The 24,392-nt window shown below is 39.9% G+C and overlaps 1 protein-coding gene across 1 annotated transcript; it reads right to left on the bottom strand.

Annotated features, from left to right (window-relative positions):
- Positions 1–193: 193 nt before the first annotated feature.
- Positions 194–23,617, bottom strand: FAM168B (family with sequence similarity 168 member B). The gene is made up of 7 exons (XM_054386335.1): positions 23,576–23,617; positions 16,473–16,553; positions 12,813–12,896; positions 8,737–8,879; positions 7,670–7,847; positions 6,037–6,166; positions 194–4,627 (listed from the first exon to the last, which is right to left on the bottom strand). Exons 2-6 carry the CDS (start codon positions 16,540–16,542, stop codon positions 6,054–6,056), a joined length of 588 nt encoding a protein of 195 aa, XP_054242310.1. The 5' UTR covers positions 16,543–16,553; positions 23,576–23,617; the 3' UTR covers positions 194–4,627; positions 6,037–6,053.
- Between the last annotated feature and the right edge of the window lie 775 nt (positions 23,618–24,392).

The raw sequence follows: 24,392 nt of genomic DNA, 5'->3' as shown, positions 1-24,392 counted from the left end.
CCACATTCACTTTCTTGATGTTGAAGCTTCAGAGCCCATAAACTGTGTACAATATTTTTTAAAGAAAAACACAAATGGACCCTTACTAACAGTGAAATTTGGATGTTTCAGTGTTATGTTCAACCCACACAAGAAAAGTTTTCTTTGTCCCCAGATAAGCACTGTTCCTCTTCCCTCTCTTCTGTCTACACACACACCTCTCCTTTTCCTTCAACAGCCCCCAAACCCAAGGCATAATGCAGCCTGCTGAAAGAGTCAGTCCTTGCTACTTCAAAGGAAGTCTCTGAATGCCCTTGACTCTTGGCAAGGCTGGATGCACAAAACTACTGTAACCCTGCTGCAGTTGTTCCTGCTTACTGGTATTTCTACTTCACCCTATCTGGGGGTCTCTGCAGGAAGCTTAGAGTTGATAAAATACAGGATTAGAAAGCTGACACTTAGTTACAAGAACAATCTGAATGAGCTTAAACCTTTACATTTTTTGAACAGGTATTCACATGCACTCGGAGGTGATGATTAATGGATGGCTTCTGACCCTCGGCACAGGCCGAGGGTGGCCAGTGACACCTGCTGGAGACAGCCCGGTAAGGATCATGCCCATTTCCTACCGGCTACAACACAAACCACACCCCAGCAACTGCAAATTACCATGACAGCCACAGCTTCTGTCCTGTTTCCCACAACCTCCACCTGAAGCGTCACTATTGTTCATTTTCCCATCATAGGAGGTTTCACACACATGTGGTATTTACTACTCTGGCACAAGTGTAAGAGTTAAGTGGTGGCATTGGATTGCTGTGCTTACCTATTCAAGCAAAAATATGTTCCAGACTCAAACAAATGGTGTATAATGCTGTGCTTAAGCAGAGAAGAGTGACTCCAAGTCAGTTCTGACCATCTCTTGCTCAGACACGCTAAGTGGCATTACTGCCCAAGCAGCAGTGAAGCCACAACTCCATAGAGAGTAGTCAATGTTGAGTACCCTGGTATACAACTCTGTACCATGAACTATTCTCAGACAACACTAAGACATGGTGGCACTTACAGGTGGTTGTGGTAGTTTGGTTTTTAGTTGATGAAGCAGTACAAGGAAGGACTTCAACTAAGCTGGAGGATTTTTTTTCTTGTCTACCACTGCATAAAAGCATTTAACTTGCATAGTACACTCAAAAAGAAGCTTTCTTCAACAGCATTCCGTTACGCCTCCTAGAAATTCCAAGCAGGAAATGGTTACAACACGCACAAGCAAGATCTAGTAGTAGGTTCTGTTTTCCCTCCTAGTGTTTTGTTAACCACCACACCACTGACTAGGGCTACACATTTTGGTGCCAGTTATTAGCCATTTCTTTTGCTGCTGCTACATTTAAAGACATTCTTATCTGTTGTTTCTGACATAGGGAATACCTCAGTTTTTTAAAAATACTTTAGATAAACTCAACACCTGAAATTCGAATTAAAAAAGAAAAAAATCATCTTTGACTTCTTTTTGTTATTGCTGCAAGTTATTTTCAGTTCCAGGTTCAAAGTAGTACTTTATTTTAATCATATAAAGCTGCCATAAAAGTTTTGTTTTGTTTTTTTATGTGTGTTTTTTTTTCTCTTTTTTTAATTTTTTTTCTTTAAAGAGAAGCTTGAAATGTCTCTACTGCACTAGCTCTTTTCATTTGCTGAGGAGCACTAGTGCAAACACATACTGCGCATTTATTTATAAAGGAATTCTAAACAGGGAATGTTATATAAAAAGCAGGAGAGAATGTTTCCTAAGACCCTCACTGTGTAAACGCCTATTTAACGATGTACAGTTCCCCCACTGCAGTTTTATATCCATGCTTTCTACTATTTGCAACATTAACATTAAGATAGTTATATATACACATATCCCCCCCCCCGACCCCTTGCACTGTGCTTTTGGTTACTTTCCATATCAACAATTGGAGACATGCTCCACCTTCCCAGTAGACTACAATGGATCAGAACTGGAAGGTGCATGCATACCTTTTAAAAAAGGTTCCATTTCCCCCCTGTGGATGAATCCCATAATGCAACTTCGGAAAAAAAAAAAGTGCTCAAGTTAAGTGAGACTGCCTAAATGTTATGGAGTATTATACAGAGACCAGTTCCGAGGTGACATTTAGGAATCTGAAGTCAGAGCAAATATATAGGAAGTTATATTCATTCCTTACCTATTTATCTATTGCAGCACTCATGAAAGTTCTCTCCTATGATTTTCAGAGCTTTAGTTTATCAAGTGGTGAGATAGGAGACAGCACAGCTTTGAGCTTGTTCTTTATAGCTTCTCCCCAACATAGCACTGTTTCATTCCTCAGCTCTTTGTTAAAACCATGCCAAGACAACAAAAGGTCACTCTCCACAGGCAAAAATGGACAAATGGCCTATGTCTGTTCACTGTGGTCTCTGGCACACCTGACTAATCACAGCTGCACATCTACTACACAAATGGAATTGTTACACAGACTTGAACGAAGCAGAACAGATTCAAACAAGTTTGTCTGGGGTCATTTTCTGCTCCCTATAAAAACATACGGAAATCTCTAAGCTGCAGTAAGTGCTTATGAGTAAGGTTTAAAGTACTTATCCCACCAATATAGTTATGTTCAAGGCATTAGAAATAAGGGGGCCGTCCACTGACAGTGATTCATGCAAAACAAACCTAAACTTTATTAAACAATAAAAAAAAGGAAGTACAAAATATGGAGAGTGCTTACTGTAAAAAATAAAGTTACTGAAGGCTCTAACCACCAATGGGTTATGTATGAAGGTATGTAAGCCTCCCACCAGGGCAGAGTACTGGAATGGCAGCAGTAAATCGACACTGATGCTAGCCTGAAGCAGCTGCCAAATTTGTATAGGCGCAGAACACCCCAGAACAAAGCCTAGCTAGATACAGAATCTAAACATTTTACTTCTGAATGGAAGTTAACCTACAAGAACAATACAGCCTGATATATTTCTGTGGAAACACTTAAAAGGGAACAACATTTTATAACCATTAACTGCATAATTTATTGCAAGCAGAACGTATCCAAAAAAAGAAGATCGCATCTTTCTGGAGTTGTAAGTCAAGCAGGTTTAACAAAAACCTTGATTTTGTGTGCAATATTCAAATTTAAAAATTTAAAATTTCCCCCATAACAATTTTGGTATAGAAATGGATTCTAAGGCTAGCCCTTTATCACCACAGCATTTGCTTTGAGGTACTTTTTAAAAATTGAAGTTTCAAGAAAGAATATCAGAAATGACTCATTGCAATGAAATGCTGATCTACAGTCAAGTCTTATTTTATGTGCTTCCAAGTGCAATTTAGGATGTAAAAAAAGAAAATACTAAGACAAGACATCAAAATGCCATAACCAGCAAATGTCTCCTACTTCACTTACAAACATTTTCAGGAGAAAAAAAAAACCCAAAAAACCAGCTATTTGAAACCTCTATATTCTGGCAGCCCTACTACAGCATATCCATAGTCCATACTGCAGGTAGCTCATAAGGAAATTGTGTTAAAATGATTTGTTCCCTTTTAACATACTCATCAGGCAGACATGCTTTCCTCAAAATAACATGCAGCTGAACTCCTCATGTTTGTTGTAGAAAGCTTTAGTTTTAGGAAAGCAAGCTGGATCAACTGCACATACATTTTTAACTGACTACAACATCCTTTAGGAAAAACAGCACATATTTCCTGAACTGAGAACTAAAAGAAAGTGTTTTTCTATCAGTCTGTCTGGCAGTCTCACTTTGACACATCTTGCATCATATGGAAGATAGTACTGGATGTATCTCCCCCAGGACATGCACTTCATAACGCAGGTGATGTCACCTCCTACTGTTCCTAAGAGCCAGTTTTGCCTCAAGGAAGTTTGCTTTATTTACTGGCACACATAGCATTTCCATTGTAATTTCATTCTGATCCTTAAGAACATCTGTATAACACTGAATCCATATAATGAAAATGAAAAGGTATGAAGTAAACTAATCATGTGTGGGACTTCTACAGCTTGTCTGACTCACTTTCCAGTCACTCCAATTTAGTAGTTGAATTTGGAAAGAATACATCACTTACACAAAAATATGCCCCTTTTAAACTGGCAACTCCATCAACCTGAAAAAGGCTGAAGTACTTATCTAATGTATATTGTGGTATTCTATAAAGAAATTCACTTCTATGGTTCTACCTTTTAAGACCCTGCATACATTACAACAGTGCATTAGTGATACAAGTTGTAAAATACTTTTCGGTTCCTTTGGATTTGCATATGATGGTTTTTGCATCAGTCACTGCAGGTAGATTGAGCAAGCTTTGTTTTTGTGTTTTTAACATGCATTCAACTAGATATGGATCAGAATAAATTTATACTCCCTTTTTATCGTTATAATTAGCTAAAAAATTGCAAGACAGTCCACAAAACAGGGTTTGCTTTAAGACTAACTGCTGGAGTTCCAAGATGTAAGATATGCAGCACTGGAAAAATCTTCTGTGATCAGGAATTAGTAGTGTTTAGCCAAGTGTTGAAAGCATTCAGAAGAAAAGTCCTGGTTGGAGGCATGAGGGCTTCAGCACCAACTTTTAAACCTCAATTTCTTGATTGCATATCTCCCATCTTCAAACCTATGTTAAGAGAGGGGGAAAATAGTAGGAAGTGTTCTCAATATGTGAAACTTGGAGTGTGGCAGAACATTCTAACGTTACATGCACCACACTGATACGCACACACAACAAGTAGTGTAATTCTGCTACCCTAGTACTTATCCAGTCAATTGAAATCTACAGGCTTCTAGGTTAAAAGTTCACTGCACTGACTGACTTTCATGTCATGTCCATTTCAGCTTTCTGCCATCATTAGTAGTTTTGCCTTAAGTAGAAGGTGTAATATTAAAGAAGTGTTTTATGTTAAATTATCAGCAGTCATGAGTGTAGTCACAGTAAACCTCTCACTTTCTACACTCATGTAATATGACAATCTTGAATTAAATATTGTAGGTGAAACATGTCAAATCTGCATACATATGCAGCATCACAGCAAAATCAGAAATGCCTGTTGCATCACTACCTCAAAGAGAACACAATCACCTGTAATCAGAGAATTCTGGACGCTTAACTGCTGAAACAGAAATCCAGAGAAATTAAAACAAAGTTAACTTTGTCATAAATTAAATGGACTAGGAGTGAAAGTTTCCAATTCAGCTGCTCTGACAAGTCCTTATTTCAAATGAAGCTGGCTTATGTTAATAAAAACAAAACAAAACACCAACAACAAAACCAACAAAAAAAACCTTACCACCAACAATAAACAACCCCAAAAATACCCAAACCCCTGCAAACAACCCGAAAAACCCCAGAAACAGCAGTGAAGATCCCATAAACATGAGGCTTTGTGTTAGTTTGACACACATTATACCCCCAAAATCCATCCCATTTTATAGCAGACTTCAGAATTAAACTCCTTTTCTCAAAACCTGTGATCTAAATTTTAGTCCTCACTAGAAAATTTTTCCATGCTGACGGCAAGAAGCATGAACTGATATTCATCTGAAACAGAATGAATATAGAAATTAGCTCAAGGTTATACTTGTTTCAGCAGCTTGTGCCACAGATTCAGCCTCAGAGCAAAACACTTACCTTGCTTACATAATTAGCCCAAAACTACAAAATTACACATACTGCTTCATTTGGGAAGTGGAATTCAACAACTAGCAATGAATCTGAAATGCTGAATGTATTTCCTCCCAGATGTATTTTAATAAGGCAAACTTGAGGGTCATTCTTCCACACTCAGCACTCATTAGAAATGAAAATGATTCCATGAATTCTGAAGATGCAGACCACTGAAGATGTCTCACGAGGCTTCTTTTCTTTGCAGTGAATAGCTATTAAATAAACAATACTTTTTGTGTATTCTTATTCAATTAGAATACTACCCCAGATTGCTTACCTTCCAAAAAGTCTCCATGTAAGAACCTGCAAGACTGTCATTTGTATGAAAGATAAACTGCTTTCAATTTAAACTCGTAACTTACACTGACTGCCAGGATGATCACCACTGTGGGGGCACATAACTATAGGTTGGTGTTCCTGGAGCCCGGTATGTGGGCATAGTAACTGGATGAGGGGCTACTGGAGTTGGGGAATGAGTTGTCAACAAAGTACCTAGGATGAAGAGAACATGTGTTTCAGTAAGCACAAATTCTAGTACAGAGGGGAAAAAACCCCAACAAACAAGAAGGAAGGGGGAGAGAAAAAAAAACGTTAGTTTAAAAAATAATTATGGCTTGCCCATCTTCAATTCAAAATCATCCCAATCTTCCTTCCAACCTCTATGCAAAGGGATAATTCTGATGTTTAGCCCAATACACACAAAGATACTCATTACCAGAAGCCCTGTGACATAAGCATTAGTCACCACAAAACTTTTTCCCCACAGCAGGCTTTACATGCTGTAAAAACATTTCATGGTAGAGATAAGTTGATTGATCATTTGGGATCACAGGATGTTAGGGGTCAGAAGGGACCTCTGGAGATCTTCGAGTCCAACTTCCCTGCAGAGTTGAGGTGGAACTTCCTGTGCAGTAGTTTACATCCATTGCTGCTTGTCATATCACAAGGCACAAGTGAGAAGAGGCTGTCCCTTCCTTCTTGATGCCCAGCCCCCATATATTTATATGTACATTTATTAGATCCCCTCTCAGTCTTCTCCTCTAGTTCTTCTTTGCGTAATTAGAGAGAGCTTTTTACAGACTAAGGGGCTTCAGAAACAGACAGGCTGAGCTAGCAGGGTCTGAACAGTCTCACTCTACAGCGCTTTGTCGAAACAGCAACAAACACCTGGGATTCGGTTGCCCATGTCTGAAACCCCAATGTTAAGTCAGTTTGAGACATAGAACTTCTCTCATTTTCAGATTCCTCCAACTAAAGGATAAAGCTAACAAGACAAAAACCAGGATCTGAAAACAAGCTAATGGCTCTCATTAAATTTTAGATTACTGAGCGGAACGTCTACTGTGGGTGAGTTGAGGACATTTCTTCAGTTAACACCCACTGAGTAACAAAGCACGACAGCCCCTCAGTAAACACTCAGGCGACTCAAGATATTGGTTAAACAACATTTTTTCCAAACCACTACCACTATGAGAGTGTGGCAGTAGAAGAGACATTCCAATTCATTTTCTTGGCACAGAAGACCTGCAGGTAGTGCAAACACATATGATATTATATCACAACATGCAAAGAAGCTCAGTGATCGGGGTGAGAACACTGCGTTTTTCCTCAGCCTTAAAAGATTGCTAGTTTTGACTAGGCATTAAAAAAAAACCCTATTGAAAAGAGGAAGTCAGACTCCTGAGATGGTTAAAGTGAGAATTAAGGAGGCAAGAGTAAGCAAATTCCATAGGGATATAAAAGGAGAACCACTGTAATACTAATATCTGAAAAGAGGAAGTGGTATCTCCATCTTTAGAGATGATTAAAATATTACTGAACAAGTAGGCAGCCAGATCCACTTTGAGGACACTGGATTAGATGATTTGCAGAAGTCCCTTCTAATCTGAGCAGAATCACAATTCACAATTCACAAGTACACCTCTAGTCAGCACATTTTCGTAATGCAGCCATATTGTTTCATCAAGGAAACGTAGGGGTTTTAAGTCCACACACCTGCTGACATTGCCATAGTAGTCCCAGCCACCATCCCCATGGTCACACCATTTCCTCGTGGAGGCGGAATCGGAGCAGGATACATGGTTGCTGGCATGCCGTTGGGTTGCACAACTGTGGTGTGGTGAATTACGTGGGGTGGTGCTGCATATAAAGGCTGTGTGTAGTAAGTGCCTTGCTGTTGAAGAAAAGAAGTAGATTAAGCAATTACGATCTGCCTGCTAGGGAAGATAAATTATGTCTTCCTTCATGAATGTGTCATAAAATAAAAGCATTAAAGATGCAGTGTATTTCCAGAGCAGAAACGAAAACATTCAACTACTCAAATGGGGTTTCACTGCCAACTTTACCATTTAGCCCCTTTCTAGGGCATTTAGGATAACATTCAAAAGCAGAACTCCAGTGCTGACCATACCTTCCACAGCAAGTGCTCTCTTGTGATTTGCTCTCTTTATTTCCTACCTTTTAATACACTAATTTATGACAGAACTTCTTTCATTCTTTCCTAACTTTTTATTCAGCTGCTTTTAAGGAACCAAAGGTTTCTGATGAATCCAAATACAGTAAACAGCCTGGATAAAGTTTGTTACATGCTTATTAACTCCCTTCAGCTACTGCGTACATGTCAGGCAAGTTTCCTCTATGCAGAAAGAGAGCCAACTTTTCCCAAAAATATCACATTTACTGAGGTCTCTTAATTCCATTCTTTCTAAATAGTTTTCAACAGTTTTGGTAGTACAAGACTTGGCAAACCCCTGAATCACAACAGAGGCATCTTAAAAAAAACAAACGAAGTCACAGCATCCAGCATACATTTTTCAAACTACTGCATCAAGTGTCTCTTGAAAGACTGAACACATTTTGAGTAAGCACTGGGTAGCTGTTGTGAGAGAAAGCCTGCAAAGACACACTCTATATATCACTGTATTAAAAACTCTTACCGTAGGCAGCTAAAAATTCCCTCCATCCATTACGAAATAAATGTGATGTACAGTGTAGTGTTCAAATAGATAGAAGGTAAACAAAATGCTGTCCAAATACAGAGTTGTTTGGGTCTGCTCATTTACCTGTGCATACGGATTCTGCTGTGGATAGGCACTTCGAACTGGGTACACAGCAGTCTGGTAGGGATTCGGTGATGAAGAATATGGTGGCACTGCTCCACTGGTGGGTGAACAAGATACTTTATATGGAGTGCCTGGTGTATAACCTGAAACAAAGGTAAATCTGCATTAAAAACATGAAAAACGTGCCAGTACACTGCTTTTTTAATTCAGAGATAATTTTCTTCATTTCTAGCTTCCTTCATCTTTATGTGAGCAATTAGTAGGCAAGACACTAGCACAAGCTCATCCTTTACATAATTCGGATAACGGTCTGAAAATAAGACTTGACTGTGTAAACCAATCATGAAATGTTAACTGTATTTTTGCACAATTTGCTTTTCAATCTATGGATATGAGATAGAACAATGAATTTTGATTTTTGTAGTAGTATCATGCAACACTTGGATCCAGCACATTAGGCAGCATTCCTACATAAGAATTTGGCACATTCTAGTATTAGCTCCCTAAAGAGTACTGGCAAAACACCTAAAAAGTAACCAGCAATTACCCTCTGTAGAAGATGATGCAGCCTAAGAGTTACAATTTCTAGTGAGAATCATGTAAAGAGCTCAAGAAAACTTTTCAGATAACAGAGATACATAATCTGCAATCCCTACTTCAACTCGCATTTATTCTGTTTGGTTTTCCAGGATTTGCTAAACTGATTAAATTAAATATGAAAGGCTCTACACCTTTAAAACATGGCTTTACGTTGAGAACTATTCCATTCTCACATGGGTAAGTGGCAAGAGCTGGCTCAGACTATGCCTAAAGACAGATTTTCTGTAATTTCTCCTACCCTCATCAGATAAGGTCTCAGGATAACAGAAAAAGGGCTTGATGAGTCATGAAGGACAGCACCATTGCTGCTGCACACTACACTCTCAAGATTACACCACAGCCTAATGGCCAGAGTGGGAATACAAATACCTCAGCAGCAGCATCTACCAGTGCTGACATTCAGGCATCAACTATTCTAGAGAAAGCATCAAGGCCCAGGTCTGTGCTAGGATGAAAAGATCTTGGGCCTCATGCAGGTCCACAACACAGAGATGCAACATTCACAGATACAATTTCTATTTAGTTAGAATTGTACAAACTAGTACTAGGGTAACACTAGGAAGAAAATACACTTTGTAACCATAGGAAAAAAATGACACTGTGAGAACAGAGATGAGGTTGACTTTAAAAAACTGTCTAGAATGTGTTGACTTCGATACAGAGAACAGATCTGAAGCCACAGAGCACAGAGAGCATTGGCATTTGTGATGGGAAAGATCAGTCTGTGCAGATGGCATGATGACAGATGACCTTGATTCCTCTTTGAGAAGTCTGAGTTTCATTCCACCCTTCAAACTGAAAATTATGTTACTGAAGAAATAGGTTTACTAAGCGTGTCTCTTTTTTTAATACAATCGAATTTATCACCTTTACAGACACTAAGGCAAGCTACCACAGCCCTTACTCTTTAACTGTTGTTTCTAGAGATCCTAAGCATTTGACGAGTGGAGCATGCTGAGAAAGTAACTTCTGTTTCTAGAATGGGGAGCTATTTGTGTTGATAGAGTCAGATACAAAATGCTGAACACGAAGCACCGCTGCTGAACTACAATTATGTCCTCAGCCAAGCCCACTCTCAGTCTAAAAACTCACTGATACATCTGCACAGGCCATTTAACTTTCATTCTTGCAAAACAGTACATCTGTGCAAGGTGTTCTGCTTTTCTATTTAACTTTTTTCATCCTTAAAATGGAGCAAAAACCTTAAAAGTAAATCACATAGTTATTCAAAAAACACAAAAATTTAAGAAGGTACTGTAAAAAGGTACCCTTTCTAAACAGCAGTGGCACAATACATTCAAACAGTGCTGTGTGATGTGAACTTACAAAAGCTTTGATTCTACAAACAAGCAGTTATAACATAAAAGCTGGGGGGGGAAAGATTGGAAAAAAAAATCCAGCTGTTACGACAAAGTACTTCAAGTTGTTATCTGTTTGAATTAGAAGATCTGGACAATCTGAACTTTAGTTCACAGTTTAAAGAGTAGCTAAAAATTAAAGCTCTTCTTAGTTCTGAAAAAAAGCTACATTCCTATTCAATAGCACTAAAAACTTTGGTAGCAGTAGCGTTACAAAAAACTAAGAGCATTTGAAGATGATACACTGTTTATAGAGGTCCTTATTCCTTTTTCACACAAAAGTGAAATATTTCTCTCTGTTATATAGCATGAGGTATATTCCAAGATTAATCAATGCAAACCAATCTTACAACACAATGAAATCTAACAAGTAAAAAATATTCTCCAGAAACCATAATCTTCTATTACAACATAACTGACATGGAGGAAAACCCACTGTCAAATGGATAAAACCATCAGTCTCATGATTTGGTAAATTGATTACATGCAGCCTATCTTCATCTTCCTGCAGTAGGACTCTCAAACTGCAACCAGTAGTAAGACTGGAAACTACCTTTCAGTTGTCTGATCATAGGATCACAATCTACAGCTACTCCTCTGCACAGCTGCAGGAATCCTAGTGATAACAGACAGTGGAGCACAGAAAGCAGAAACACATCACTAAGGTAATCTCAATCACACAACTGAAGAGCCTGTTAGTAATACAAGATAACAAAAAACTCTACATGCAGCTTTGATTCCTGTGCTAAATTATACTCTGATGGGAGAGGCTCTCCTTTGAGCATCACTCAAAGCAGCTCTTAAGCAATCCAGTGCAGATGCAAACTGGTACCCCTACATATGACGCTCGCAAAGAGGCAATACCCTGTCCAAAGCATACTTTTTCCCCCCCTCCTATTACTGGAGCTTATAATATCCATCAGTTTCCCCATCTTGAGACTGAAGAAAAGCCAAAATCAATTCTGTGTTCACTACACCTCTAAGCAGTAAACTGAGCAGAGACTCAGGTTGTACCAACCAGAATACTCCACAGTTCCACAGAAAGCTACACAATTTCAACAGGCAGGCAAACATTTTAGATGATTTACTCTCTTGCCTCAGTAAACACTGTCAGCAGATCCTTTTGGGAGTCTCCTGGTAGATAATGAAATACCATATGTTACAAATACTGAACTTCAACAATGCCAGCAGGCTTCCACAACTTCAGCTTCCCAATTTCAAACAGTATCCTGTCTTATACCCGCAAATGACACGAGGGCATTCAGCAACAGATTTAGTTACATGATGTGTACCTCCAAAAAACTGACATAATCCATTTAATTGCAAGAGTTCCTGAAGATAGCCCAGTCCTACATTAACGAAGCAGTATAAGGAATTCCTTAGTACACAGAGTGAATATTGTTCTTACCAGATGTATGTTCCTGGTTTAAGTGGAAACTAAAGCTGAAAGTTTCTGCTTTGTTTCAGGCATTCGTCACGTTAAAATCATCTACTAGCCAAAGTAGGACTACGTGAACACAACTTCAGTGAATGCTTTGGTTCCTCTTCTGTCTGTTTTTCCTTATGTTTTCCTACGCTCACCACCCTTTCTCTTGTATGACAAGCATGTAACCATGGTTATCTAACTCCTCCCCCAGTATCCACTATGAACAAAATACTTTTACCCAGCAACCAGGCTTTCCAGACAATTAGTTTGTGCCAGACCATTATAAGGGCAGAAAGACAGCAGCAAGCTGAACTTGGAAAGATATGACTCAAAAACAAGGATGAGAAAGAATTTTGAGGACAACAAAAAAAAAAAAAAAAAAAAAAAGGGAATCTGAAAAGAACAAGATGCAAAGCAAGCAGAATCACACAGGAAGAAGTGAAGGGAAATGGAATGCAATCCTCAAGTATCAACCTGAAATAAAGAAACAGTTTTCCCTTCTCTGAAGGGGGAAAAAGTATCGCTTAAGATTTTAATTTTTCAGATGATTCCTTACAAGTCATGTTCAAAGTAACATAAAACTTACCCCACAGTAAAAGCATCATTGTAAGCCCCTACAGCTTTTCCCCTTTTGTGGTTTTAACAAATTCCAAACTTTGGGTTCCCACTCTGACATGATCTATTACACATACCTGTTTGGAAGGTAGGATTTGCTCCAGGATACATATTAGGGGAATAGGCAGGAGCAGCCGCTGCATAGCCCATTGGGAAGCCAGCTAGAAAAAAGAATGCCAAAGTTACTTTCTAGACTTGACTGCACAGTCTAATCAGACTTTCAAAGATTCTCACTGTACATATTTTAACTGAGTTACGCTAACAGATGGCCCTCAATTGCACCTCAACTGAAACATGGGGCTCCTCTTCTCCCAGGTCACCTGAAGTTAACAGCTAAGGAGTCACAAGTGCCATTGTCCCTTATAGTCCCATTTCAGCAAATCTCAAAATTTGTCAAGCTTTGTGCAACTATTAAGCCCTTCTGCCTTTCCTTCCCTTGAGATTTAAGGTCTGATGTAAAATACTTCTGAAGGAAATGGACTTTTCAAAGAAATAAACGTCTAAAGGTCAGAGTTACTTCTTGACTCTCCAGATCAGAAATATCTCAATTTGAGAGTGTAAAGCAACCTCAGGTTAGTCCACAAAGCTGGTTGCATTTGACACAAACTTGTCATCATACTCAGGTATCAAACAAGCTCACCAGTTCCAGGTACATCATGGTTTAACAGTAATACACAATTCCATGAGATAATCAGCACCATCACAGGCAAACACTTCTACACCAGAATACAGCCACCACTATGGCTGAACTGACAGCACTGTGTGCTGGCCTCCAACACATAGCAAAACATACCATTAGCAAAAGCTAGTTACTTGAAAGATACAAAGTTGGGTCAGACTGCAGTTCCCAATTGTGAAATTGTGAACTGTGATTGAAATTTCTGAATAACTACTATTAATTTCCCCAATAACTTAGTTACATTATTCCAAACTGTACAACAAAGTAATACCTGTATTTTGAAAGCTTAATTCTACCAGATTTTGTTACCAGCATATAAGGATTTCAGCTTCTTCATTAGCTGTCAAGCCTAAAACTCTTAAACTCCATTCAAATTTGAAGGGTTTCTATTGCATTCTATAGATCCCAGAATCCCTAGCAATTACTCCTAGCAATAAAGATTCCTTAGCTCAGGACTATATATGCAAACTTAGTTTTGTAAAGCACTCTGTAAACATATCAAGTGGCACACACTTGGCACTATTACCAAGTGGTCAGCATGGATAAGACTATGAAAAGCACAAGGCTTAAAAATCAAAGGTCAAAATAGCATATCCGATTTGTAACAACTTTTCAGATTAAGTACCTTTTAAGTTTTCAAATTCGGGATCTGCGAGTGAAAAGCTTTAGTACAGCTTTACATCTTAACTAACATGGCTAGTAAGCGTAACATTACTTGGTTTATACATTTTTAGTCCTGTGTTCTTTCTTCACAGATTTAAACCCACAGCAGAGCATTCTGAGCTGCTCAAGAAACAAGCTTTGTGAAAAAGGTAACTACAACAAGCTGCAGTTAACTTCTGCACAGAAATTTCATCCACATCAGAATATTTGGATATTGATTCCTTACTACTGTAAACCCACCCAACAACCTCAAATTGTTGCAGCATAATATAAATCACTCTTAAATATGCAGCAGCTCTAGAAACAGTGCCTTTAAGTAATACAACCCACCTAGCAATATGTTTGTTACTTTCCATTACCAGGCAATTTATGTAAATTCAGAGATTCTGAATAGAGAATCTGTAGCTTTTAAATTGTGAGAGGCAAAGAAGGGAGATATAGCCATGCAAGAGAGTTGTGGGTTTGGTTTTTTGATGTGTTTATTTAAAAAAAAAAAACAAAAACAGAAAAAACACTAACGACAACACAAGTAAAACGCAGACCTACTTTTTATCTCAGAGAATGTTTTGTATTTATCCCACAATCTTTTAAGACTGAACCTTGCAGCTCAGCACACTATCTGTAACAGGGTAAAACCATAGACCTTATTGACTAAGCTGAGTTTGAGGGTCACAGTTGTAAAACCTCAGTGACTGACTGCTCTAAGGCAGAATTTTGAGTGATCAATTTGTAGTATGACATTTAAGGCACTTCTGTAACAATTTTACTTCAATTCCATATATTGTGGTTATGCTAATTTACAACAAAGTGAAGATCAGCAAATAGTGCTTAATAATTCAGTATATCAGTATAATAAAACTGTAGAATAAAATATTAGAATTTGTAATATTGTGTAAACTGCTATTTATGAATTTACAATAGTACATGTCCCCATGTAAATTAAGGTACCACTTAAAAAGTAGTATAAACCAGAGTTTCAATGCAATGTGAAAGTGGTTTTAAGTGCAAATGAAACCCCAGTTAATATAAATATGTTTTAAAAATTAACAGATATAAAAATAGTTATATTTAAATAATTCATAATAATCTTTACCTAAAGCAAAATAAAGCCCTGAAAAGGCAATATATCACTGTACTGTAACTGATATTAATTAGTAAACCACTGATCCTTGTCCTATTGTAAAATTACTGTAGTCCATACACCTCAGCCAGTTACAGAGAATAACCCTGCAGGACTTATGGTTACACAGCATCAGCTTGACAATTTATTACTGCACCATTTCAGTCATTCAATAGACAAAAATACCACTGCAACACAGGTTGTGTTTTCCCTGTATACTGTGAAAAAAAATAAAAACAACCACAAAAGGTACACTAGTTTGAGAGAAAAAATTAGAAGTATCTGAAAAGCAAAATCAATTAACTAAAAGGTTTTTCAGACAATCAAGTCAATAGTAAAAGAAATGCATTAGTGCATGAGCATTACAAAGGAACAAAGAAAAGTGTAACAAGAAAACAGAAATTCCAGTACACTACCTAAGCTGAAAAACAAATTTAAATATGTACATACCATCAGGAAAATATAGTACAGCAATACCAAAGTAACAGCATAGACTGAATTCTAGATATCCAGCACAGAGAACAACTCAATCACAGAATAGTCTTCTTGGAGAAGCTCCAAAAGTTTAATTAGTTTGATACATAAAGGCTGAGCTGAGAGACCCTCCAGCCTCTCTCAGGACAGAGATAATATCCCTTAGTCTGCAGATACCAGAGGGAAAAAAAAAAAAATCAGAACAAAACAAGAGTGAGAGAGAGCTACATCAAGACATACTGCTTGAAGAGTTGCAGACTGGCACAGAGCCCTCCCTCTTCAGCAGCCTTCCTCCATACTTCTGTCCAAATCTAATTATTGCCTTATCCGACTTCTGAACTATGGGGACATCAGAAATAAAGCCTGTTCACACATTAGGATGTGAGGGAGGAAGAACCCTAGTGAGAAACTTGAAACCAAACGACAGGCACAGAAAGCAAGAAATATATTTAATTTCTGCTTAAAAAAATGTCTCTGGTTATTTTCTTGGTCACACTTTTGACGCTATGCTTCAGGCAATCAGATAGCATGAACAAGAATTAGTTCATTTTTGCTGCTAGTTGGCTAATTCCTCTTCTTGCAGAGTATAATTATCAGAGCTACCAAAATAAGCTGCTTTGGAAGAGATATTGAAGTTAGAAATACAACAGAACTAACATCACTCTTGAAATGTCCCCGTTTAAATGTAAAAAACCTCACCCAAATAAAAAAAAGAGATTACCTTACAGAAAGCCATTCAGAAGTGACAATTTGTGCTTACAAACAAACCGAACCAAAACACCTTGAAAGCCAGTTACTTACCTGGATAACCAATTCCTTTGGCATTTGCATAGGGAACCCCAGAAGATCCAGGGCTATACACAGGATTCATGATTTCAGTAACTGAATAAGGGAAAAAAAAAAAAAGAAAAAAGTATTTACTCAAGCACAGAAAAACTTAAAAATCTTAGCAACTAAAATGGGACTAGAAACGGGGGAAAGCATCTCAGAAGTAAAAGCAATAGAAGAAAAAGCAGCAGCTTCACTTGTCAACACTGAAGCTGCAGCTATAATTGAGTCTGCAGAAATAAGCTTCAAGGCATCACAACCCTCAATTGGCTAGACAAGGTCTGAGAAATGAAATGTTCCCTGTTGTACAGCATGCTTTCAAAGTACTTCCACCCCTACAAGTTCCTCCATGGTGCACAAATCCACAATCTGCTGCATGAGATCACAAGGTGTGGGGACCTCTCACCCCATGTCATCTATCAATTGCAATATATCAATCTTGGTTTCTTCTCATTTCTTACTTGAAGCACCTAGCCAAGGGATGCAAATACTTAAGTCTTACTACTACTGGCATTTCAAGCCTGGAATTCCAGTCCTTTACCACCACAAAATTTATCAGCTGTCAACAGCCCAGGTATTACAGAAGTAAGTGTTAAGAGACTTTCTCTATTAGACTCCCATTAATAGTTATTTATGTGGTTACTTGCTGCTAAGATCTTCAGAGCCTATGACAAGCTGACAGTTGGGTCCAGTAATTTCTGACTTACACAGTCACACAACAAAAAGGCACCTACAGTTAGCATGACTGGCAAGAATAAAAGCAAATCCTGTTTTAAAAGGGGAAATAAAATGGCATTGAAGATGCTTCTCAAGTTTTTCTAGCAGGCCTGTGTACTTCTAGGAATGCATCACAGCTCACAACCAAGCCTGCTATGCGTCTCTGTGATGGTTTGAAACTGTCTTTTTAATTTTTCCTTGCAAAGTTCAGAACAGAAAAAGTGAAAAAGTGTAAATAAGTCACTATTGGGAGTAAGAAAGCAAAATACTGATTGTTCTAAACACTTCCATTGGATAGATAGAAATGTTTAAGAACTATTACCCAAAACAAAGTGACACTCTGCACATTCTGCGTTCTGCAGTGGGGGCAGTTGCTGGGCTGCCTGGCTGCTGTTTTCTTCTTCTCTTCTGGCTGAAGATAACACACTGACCTTGACAGCTAAGTTAACAACTTTCTGCTTTAACTAACTCTGCTTTCTGTCCAAGAGGGGTCTGGGGGGGAAGCTCCTGGGTGAGGGAGGCCCCTTTGGGAAGGGTCCCCTTTGGGGGGAAGCAAAGGGGGATTGGTTGTGCTTTTTTGTTGATTGTATATATTTGTAAATGTTGTGAATTTTGTATATTTGTACATATTCATTGCATTTCAGCATAGGTTGTAGATTCTGCTTTGTAAACACAGCTTTCATTTGCTTCCAGACTGGGCTAGCCTGGTTATTGTCGGTGGGGGGGAATTTCAGCTCACACTGACAGTCTCTTACTGTTTGCAACTACTTTTCTAACATTCGAAAAAAATTCCGTATTTTAACACCAGTATCTTCAATCATCTGTTTTTCTGCATGGATTTACAGATTTACCACTTCTCTTCCTGCACACATCCATTTTTAACTACAAATAGCCTCTAATACCAAGACTGGAGGGCACACTATAAAACCAGACTGATAACTTGAATTACTTCCCCTTTTAGACCTGGAGATGCTGTCTTAGTGTGTTAGGTGACTTAACAATTTAACAGTGCTTTGTAAATAAAGTTTATGAAGCAAAAACAAGTCACAATTATGTATACACTACTCTACCTACAAAATACACTATGGCAGGAATCTGAGTTTGTCAGTAGAGCTGCACTGATAAACTCGTGCTAAGTGACTGCATAAAGCATAAGTAGTTTGCTTTTTAAAGCAACGCTAAAAACAACCCTGTGGTAAGAGTTTTAGCAGTACCTAGTACACAACAGAAGTATAAGAACTATTTGTGTAAAATTAGGAAATGAGAAAGTAAGTGCCCTTAAAAACTTTATCATCAGGTTTCTTGGACTTTTCCACACATATGCTTTGCAGTAAGACTAACTTAAATATAATTGCTTTTATTTTCTTCTACCTTCATAGCTGATTAACATATCAAGACAACCGAATCCATTAAGAAGGGCTTAAAAACCAAGAAACCTGCCATTTATGTTGCTTAGAATATAAAAAGCTTCCCAGAGCAGCATGTTTTCATCACCTGACCAATATCCAAAAAGCAGTTTGATGCAAATCTCTTTGGAAATATTCTACAGTAAAAGTGTCATCTTCCAGTATACAATTTTTTTTTTCCATTGAACCCCTCATGGAGTTTTGGCAGCAATAACTGCTGCCCATTTGCACCTCTACTATCATTGCAATGCTGATTTTGTCACATTTTATCTAAAGAAAAAAAAATTTAAATTCACGAGGGTCAAGCCTCACTCCAGGATTTTTGAGTTGTAGGAAAAAAGCCTTAAGGAAAGTGGATGCATCCCTCTACTCAGATACAAACAGCACTCTCCCACACCCCCATATCCCTCCAAATAGGCTGCTGCTCCTTGCAGTCTCTACAGTAGCTAGGAAGAACGAAGACCTATATCCCCCCCCAAACCTTCTGAACAGCAATGAGAAGAAACAAAGACCAGCAAGAGCATTCTTCGGGTATTTGCGTGAAAAAGAAACAAAACAACCCAACTATTAGAAGCAGTAGTAGTCAATCACTGTGGAAGAACACAAGGACATACATTCTGGGGGATGAAAGCCATACAGCAGAAGCTATACAAAGATGAAAAGGTACAGAAAATAGAAAAGGTCGGACAGCTCCTCAGACTTGATCTCAAAGTAAGTACAGATTAAGAAAGAATTCCACTTAAGTAACGGGGGAAAAAAAAACCACTCTATGCCATAGGGAGCCTGCAAGCTGCCTCTTAAGGGAAATAACGTCAAATTCCACTTCAAATACATCCATACTTCTAAATTTACATGTGTACACACATTAGTTTATCTTTGGTTGGACAGACATGTATTTCCACTACTTCTGCTTTCAGACTCTGGCTTTTACCACTGAGATGAAAGTGGAGATCCTCCAGCCTACCAAAACTGCTTACTGTTTTTGTAGCGCAGAAAAAATTTCACATCACTCCTAAGTAAAAATAATTATTTTCAGATCTCTGAAGGATCCAACATGCATATAAAAATATATAGTATTATCCAGTGATTGCAATCGTCCCTCTCTTAATACAATTTTACTCGGAAGGGCATCTCTTATATTGAAGTATTGCAGTCTGCTTCCCCATAAAGCTCAAAGACCACATCAAACTACTAGGGAAACTAATGTAAAGTGAACCCAAAGCTTTCAACCTTTTTGTTGGTGTTCCCTCCAAAGCATTCTCATGTTAATGTGTATATAAATAAGTCTACTGTGCAGCATCTGTATATAAATTGCACAGAGTCAACTGTATATAAATTACAGTCAACTAATTCTTTCAGCTAAAATGAAGATAATCATGCTTATTACAGATGCTGCAATTAAAGACTATGCAAACATGTCTGGGATGTGTGAGTGCTTCTCCTTGCCAGAGCCAAACAATCAAACTCAATTTTGATCATGCCTGTTAAATCTCGTCTTGGTCCCTTCCAACCTAAACCATTCTATGATCTTGATAGAGATAACAGGACAATCATCCTCCTCTTAAAACCCCATTTCAGGAAGCCCAGCACAAAGGCCAACTGCTGCTAATGCTGAAGCTCTAACATGCTAAATTAGGTAGGCTTTTACACACAGGTTTTCCTGCTAGACTCAGAATTATGCTTCTAAGAAATGCTTTTAAAAATCATTTTACTGCAATATATGCAGAAACCAACTAATCAGTGCAAACACTCTAAAACAAACTGCACATTCCTTTTTAATTAGATATATTTTTCTTACCATTTCTTTTCAGAATTGTGCAGAAACACAATCAGAACTAGGTCTATGGAATGCCACTTTGTGGTTTATGGCAATTTCATCACAAGAGTTGGGGAAGAATCCCCAAGTACCTCGCCTAAAGCACACTACTGTAGCCCGCTAATGCTTTTTGGTCCCACTGGAACTTAAGCAGACTCACAGTAAGTTATTATAGTATTTAACATCAATCCATTCTGGAACACTTCTGGAATGCTGTTTGCTATGAAACTGTACAAATGACCCAGTTTCCACTTACATAAAGCTCCTTAACAAAGTTAATTATCATCTTGGCAACTGTTCTGCATTTTACCCATTTGATTTGATTTCCAAAGCTTCATAGAAGTAAAACACAATTTCTAAATGCCTGGTAGGTTGTAATGTAAAAAAAAAAAAGTTATTTTCACTACTAAGTATTGAGGACAATTCAGCTCTTCAAATAACTGACACTGATTAAAGCCTCAGTTGCACTACATTCTGTTAGAACTCCAGCCACCAAAACAGGCCCTTTGATGCAAGTGCTAAGCCAAGTAACAGCCACTTATGCAACAATTACAGCAGGCACTCAAGAATTAAGTCAAAGACAACACAGCCCACACTGCATCGGTATTTGCAGGTAGCCTCTACTTTATTTATTCCATTCATCCAAGAATCAAAAAAGTGACTAAAGCAAATACTACCCCTGTTCAAAAGAAGGCATGCGTTTGTGATAGTCCACCATCAGAGCTAGCTGGAATTAGTGCTTACCCAGAACTGGCACGCTTCTGGCAAGCGATGCCACTCCCTGCACTGGGACAGCACTGGCACTCTTAACCCCTCAGCAAATTCGATCAGCTAACTCGGCTGGCAGAATTCTGGGGTCTGCTGGAGATTTCTGGGCAGAGGGCTGCTACATTTTCATCCTACACCTTCAGAGAGCAGAAACACATCAGCAAATGGCTAAGACAGTCCCAATACAAGGAAGAGAGCAGGATTGGACAGTGGCAGTATGGACTGAGGCTGTAGAAACTACAACCTGCAAAAGGAAAATTAGCAGCTTTGCCCAAAGTTCACACATAAAACAAAACACAAAGCTGAAAACATCATTCACATGCAAGTCTTCCTCCCCTGCTTGAGTTACAAGATGTTCTTGTCATAAAAGAGAAAAATAAGATCTCTGCAATCACCCCTCCATATTTTATGTGCATGCATCTTTTTTAAGAGTACAAAAGAATAGAGCAATTCTGATTTTTTTAATCCTAATGAACTCAGTTATCACCCATAACCCTATTCTACTCACGGTTTGTTTTGGTTTTTGCTGTCAAATTATATGTATTAACAACAATACTACTTGTATTCAGTACAGACAATATGATTATGTATAAACGACAATAGAAATAGTCCTGTACATCACTGACAAAAAGAAAATCCGTATCAGCTTCATTGGTACCTTTGTGATATTGCTCTACTCTTAAAAAAAAGACAACAAAAAAAACCCCAACAAACCTAACAACCCATAACATTATCAAAATAGCTTTTTTCATCAAAAAATTCACTATCTATGGAACGAGTAAACAGCCCATCGCTTCTCAATGACTACAATTTCTGTGTCTGCTATTGCACAAGAGGATAAAAGTTATCATCTCCTATTCTTGCATCTCCTGCAAAACACTGAGATCATGTATATTCTTATTGCAGAGAAGTGGAACAGTAGAGCAAAATTGTCAGTTCCTTACAGTAAGGATCTTAGAGGCCTGTTTATTGCCAAACTTAGGGGATGTCAGTCAACTATAAAGAAAAAAAAAACAAAAAACAACAGATTAATCAAACGAAGAGTAAAACTTCAGCACATGAAGGACCCATATTCACAACTTTTTCGTTAAATCCTGAAGCTCTGCTGCTTATTTTTCCTATGAAGCACTTTCCCATTAATATTCCATGTATTCCACATTCCTTTCTAATACAAGAGGAAACTGTCACAAGTTCCAAATTGAGATAGAGTTTCCACAAGTCTCTTAACTCCTCCTCCATTTTAACCTGGAAGTTAAATGTGTAATTGCTACCCCAAATCTACAAGTTGGGAAGCACACGATGGAAGTTGTATGACACTAATAATTACGTATCTTAAAGTAAGATCATATTAGAGCAGACAGAAAGTCTAGTCAAATTAGGCAACATGCATACTACTACTGAACATTTAAGAACAAATTAAATCCAGCTCTTCTCAGGCCGAGATCTGTATACCTCCCTTCTCTTAAAGCCTAACTTTTTCTGAGTGTAGAACACATCACCTAGCTGGTGTTTATGGTTTGGCTTCAACCTCCTAAAAAAGTGCTGAAAGCACAGTTTGCACCAGGCATTTTTTCATCTCCCAAAACTTCCTAGAAGCAGCTACAGATGACTAAAACGTTATTTCTTCCCCCAGCTCCCAGATACAAAGGTAACGGGGAAGATACGACATGCAAGCCACACAGAGCCGAAGTTTAGTGATCCTACGCATTTGAAAATCTCACCGACAGATACCCTCGTGACGCCGTACCGAGTATTTATGAAGTTATCAACTGGACAATCTTCAACCTACATCAGTAACCAGCCCTACAGACCACCTATGCATTCAAACCCAATCTACTCCATAACGGTCACGGGAGCTCGCTGCAGAGAGAGGAAGCAACAGGGGACGGAACCAGAGGCGGCTGCAGGCCCTGCTTGCACCGGTGTCATGAGGCTCCCTCCTCAACCTGCCCATCACCTGCCGCCGCTTAAAGGCCATCGCAGACACCTGTTACGGACCCCTCCGGCTCCCAGCGCCGCCGAAGGCTACTCGTTGCCCCGCCTGGCGGACATCAGCGCGCAGCTGCCCGCGAGGCTCAGCGCTCTGCTCAGCAGCGGCCGCAGCGCTGCCCGCGCCACAGCGGCAGTACAGGAGACCGCCCCCAGCCCCTGCGCCGGCACCTGGGATGGCGCCACCGCCGCGGCCCTACAGCCACAGAAGGGATCGCCCGAACGACTGAAGGAAAAAGGCCAAGAAGTCGGCGGCGCAGGCCGCGGAAAAGGCGCCAGGCCTGGGCTCCCTTACATAACGGACCCAGCGGGGAAGAAGGAGCGGCTCCGGAAACCGCCAACACCCGCGTCCGTAACGGGCCTCGACGCCTCGCACTCACCGGGCTGCGGCGCTTCGTGGTGGCGGCCCGGCCGTCGCTGGCTGTTTCGCTGCGTGTGTGCGTGCGTCCGTGCGTACACGGGTGCGGGAGGCGGCGGCGGGGCGGGGCGGCGGGCGGAGCCCTGCGTGGGGTAGGGGTGTTGTCGGGGGGAGGGGGGCAGTGTCCGCCAGGCGACTCCGGCTGCTCCGCGCCTGGCCGCTCCACACAACTGCGCACCGACCCAGGCCCAACGTCACTTCCGCGGGGGAGGGGGCGCTCCGCGAGGGGGCGGAAGCTTGTCATCACGTGGACGGAAGCCCTCGAACGCTGCCGCCCCCCGGGCACGTGACCCTCCGGGCTGCCGCCATTATTGGTGAGCGGTGCACTTGGCTATCTCTGGAGTCGCGTTGATCAGCGGCAGCACTACTAGAAGGGGGCCTAAAGCGCGGCTCACAGCTTGTCTTTGCTAGTGGGGAAGCCCCTGGCCAGGGTTGCCCCGGGGCGCTCGGTCCCTCTAGGTGATGTGATCTCGCCCTCGGGAGCGGAGCGCGTCTCGTCCGCTGGGCCCAGTAGCGCTGTTCCTGTTCTACAGCTGCGCATATCCTCTCCTCGGAGAGGGCTTTGCCCTCGGCCAGCCTTCTCGGCAGCGCGAGGTCGGGGACTACCCGAAAGGGCCTGGCCGAGCACAGGGACAGCCTCGGTGCCTACGGCAACATGGGTCCCACAGGGTTTGGTCATCTTCCAGCCCCGCGGCTCACTGTCCACAAAACTACTGAGAAGTAATGGGTGTGCCTGGGCGCCTGGGGAAAGGTGATGTACTGGGCTGAGAGCTTCCAGT

This window comes from Indicator indicator, chromosome 13 (assembly GCF_027791375.1).
Source record: "Indicator indicator isolate 239-I01 chromosome 13, UM_Iind_1.1, whole genome shotgun sequence".
In the NCBI taxonomy this organism is placed as follows: domain Eukaryota; kingdom Metazoa; phylum Chordata; class Aves; order Piciformes; family Indicatoridae; genus Indicator; species Indicator indicator.
This window is presented reverse-complemented; position numbering and strand designations above follow the sequence as displayed.

Bases quoted from the DNA above. Each gene is read 5' to 3' on its own strand.
- FAM168B (XM_054386335.1), bottom strand. From the start codon at position 16,542: ATGAATCCTGTGTATAGCCCTGGATCTTCTGGGGTTCCCTATGCAAAT. The intron at 12,897-16,472 runs GTAAGTAACTGG...TCTTTTTTCTAG, and splicing joins CAAAGGAATTGGTTATCCAG to CTGGCTTCCCAATGGGCTAT. The intron at 7,848-8,736 runs GTAAATGAGCAG...TTTCTTCAACAG, and splicing joins AGCAGAATCCGTATGCACAG to CAAGGCACTTACTACACACA.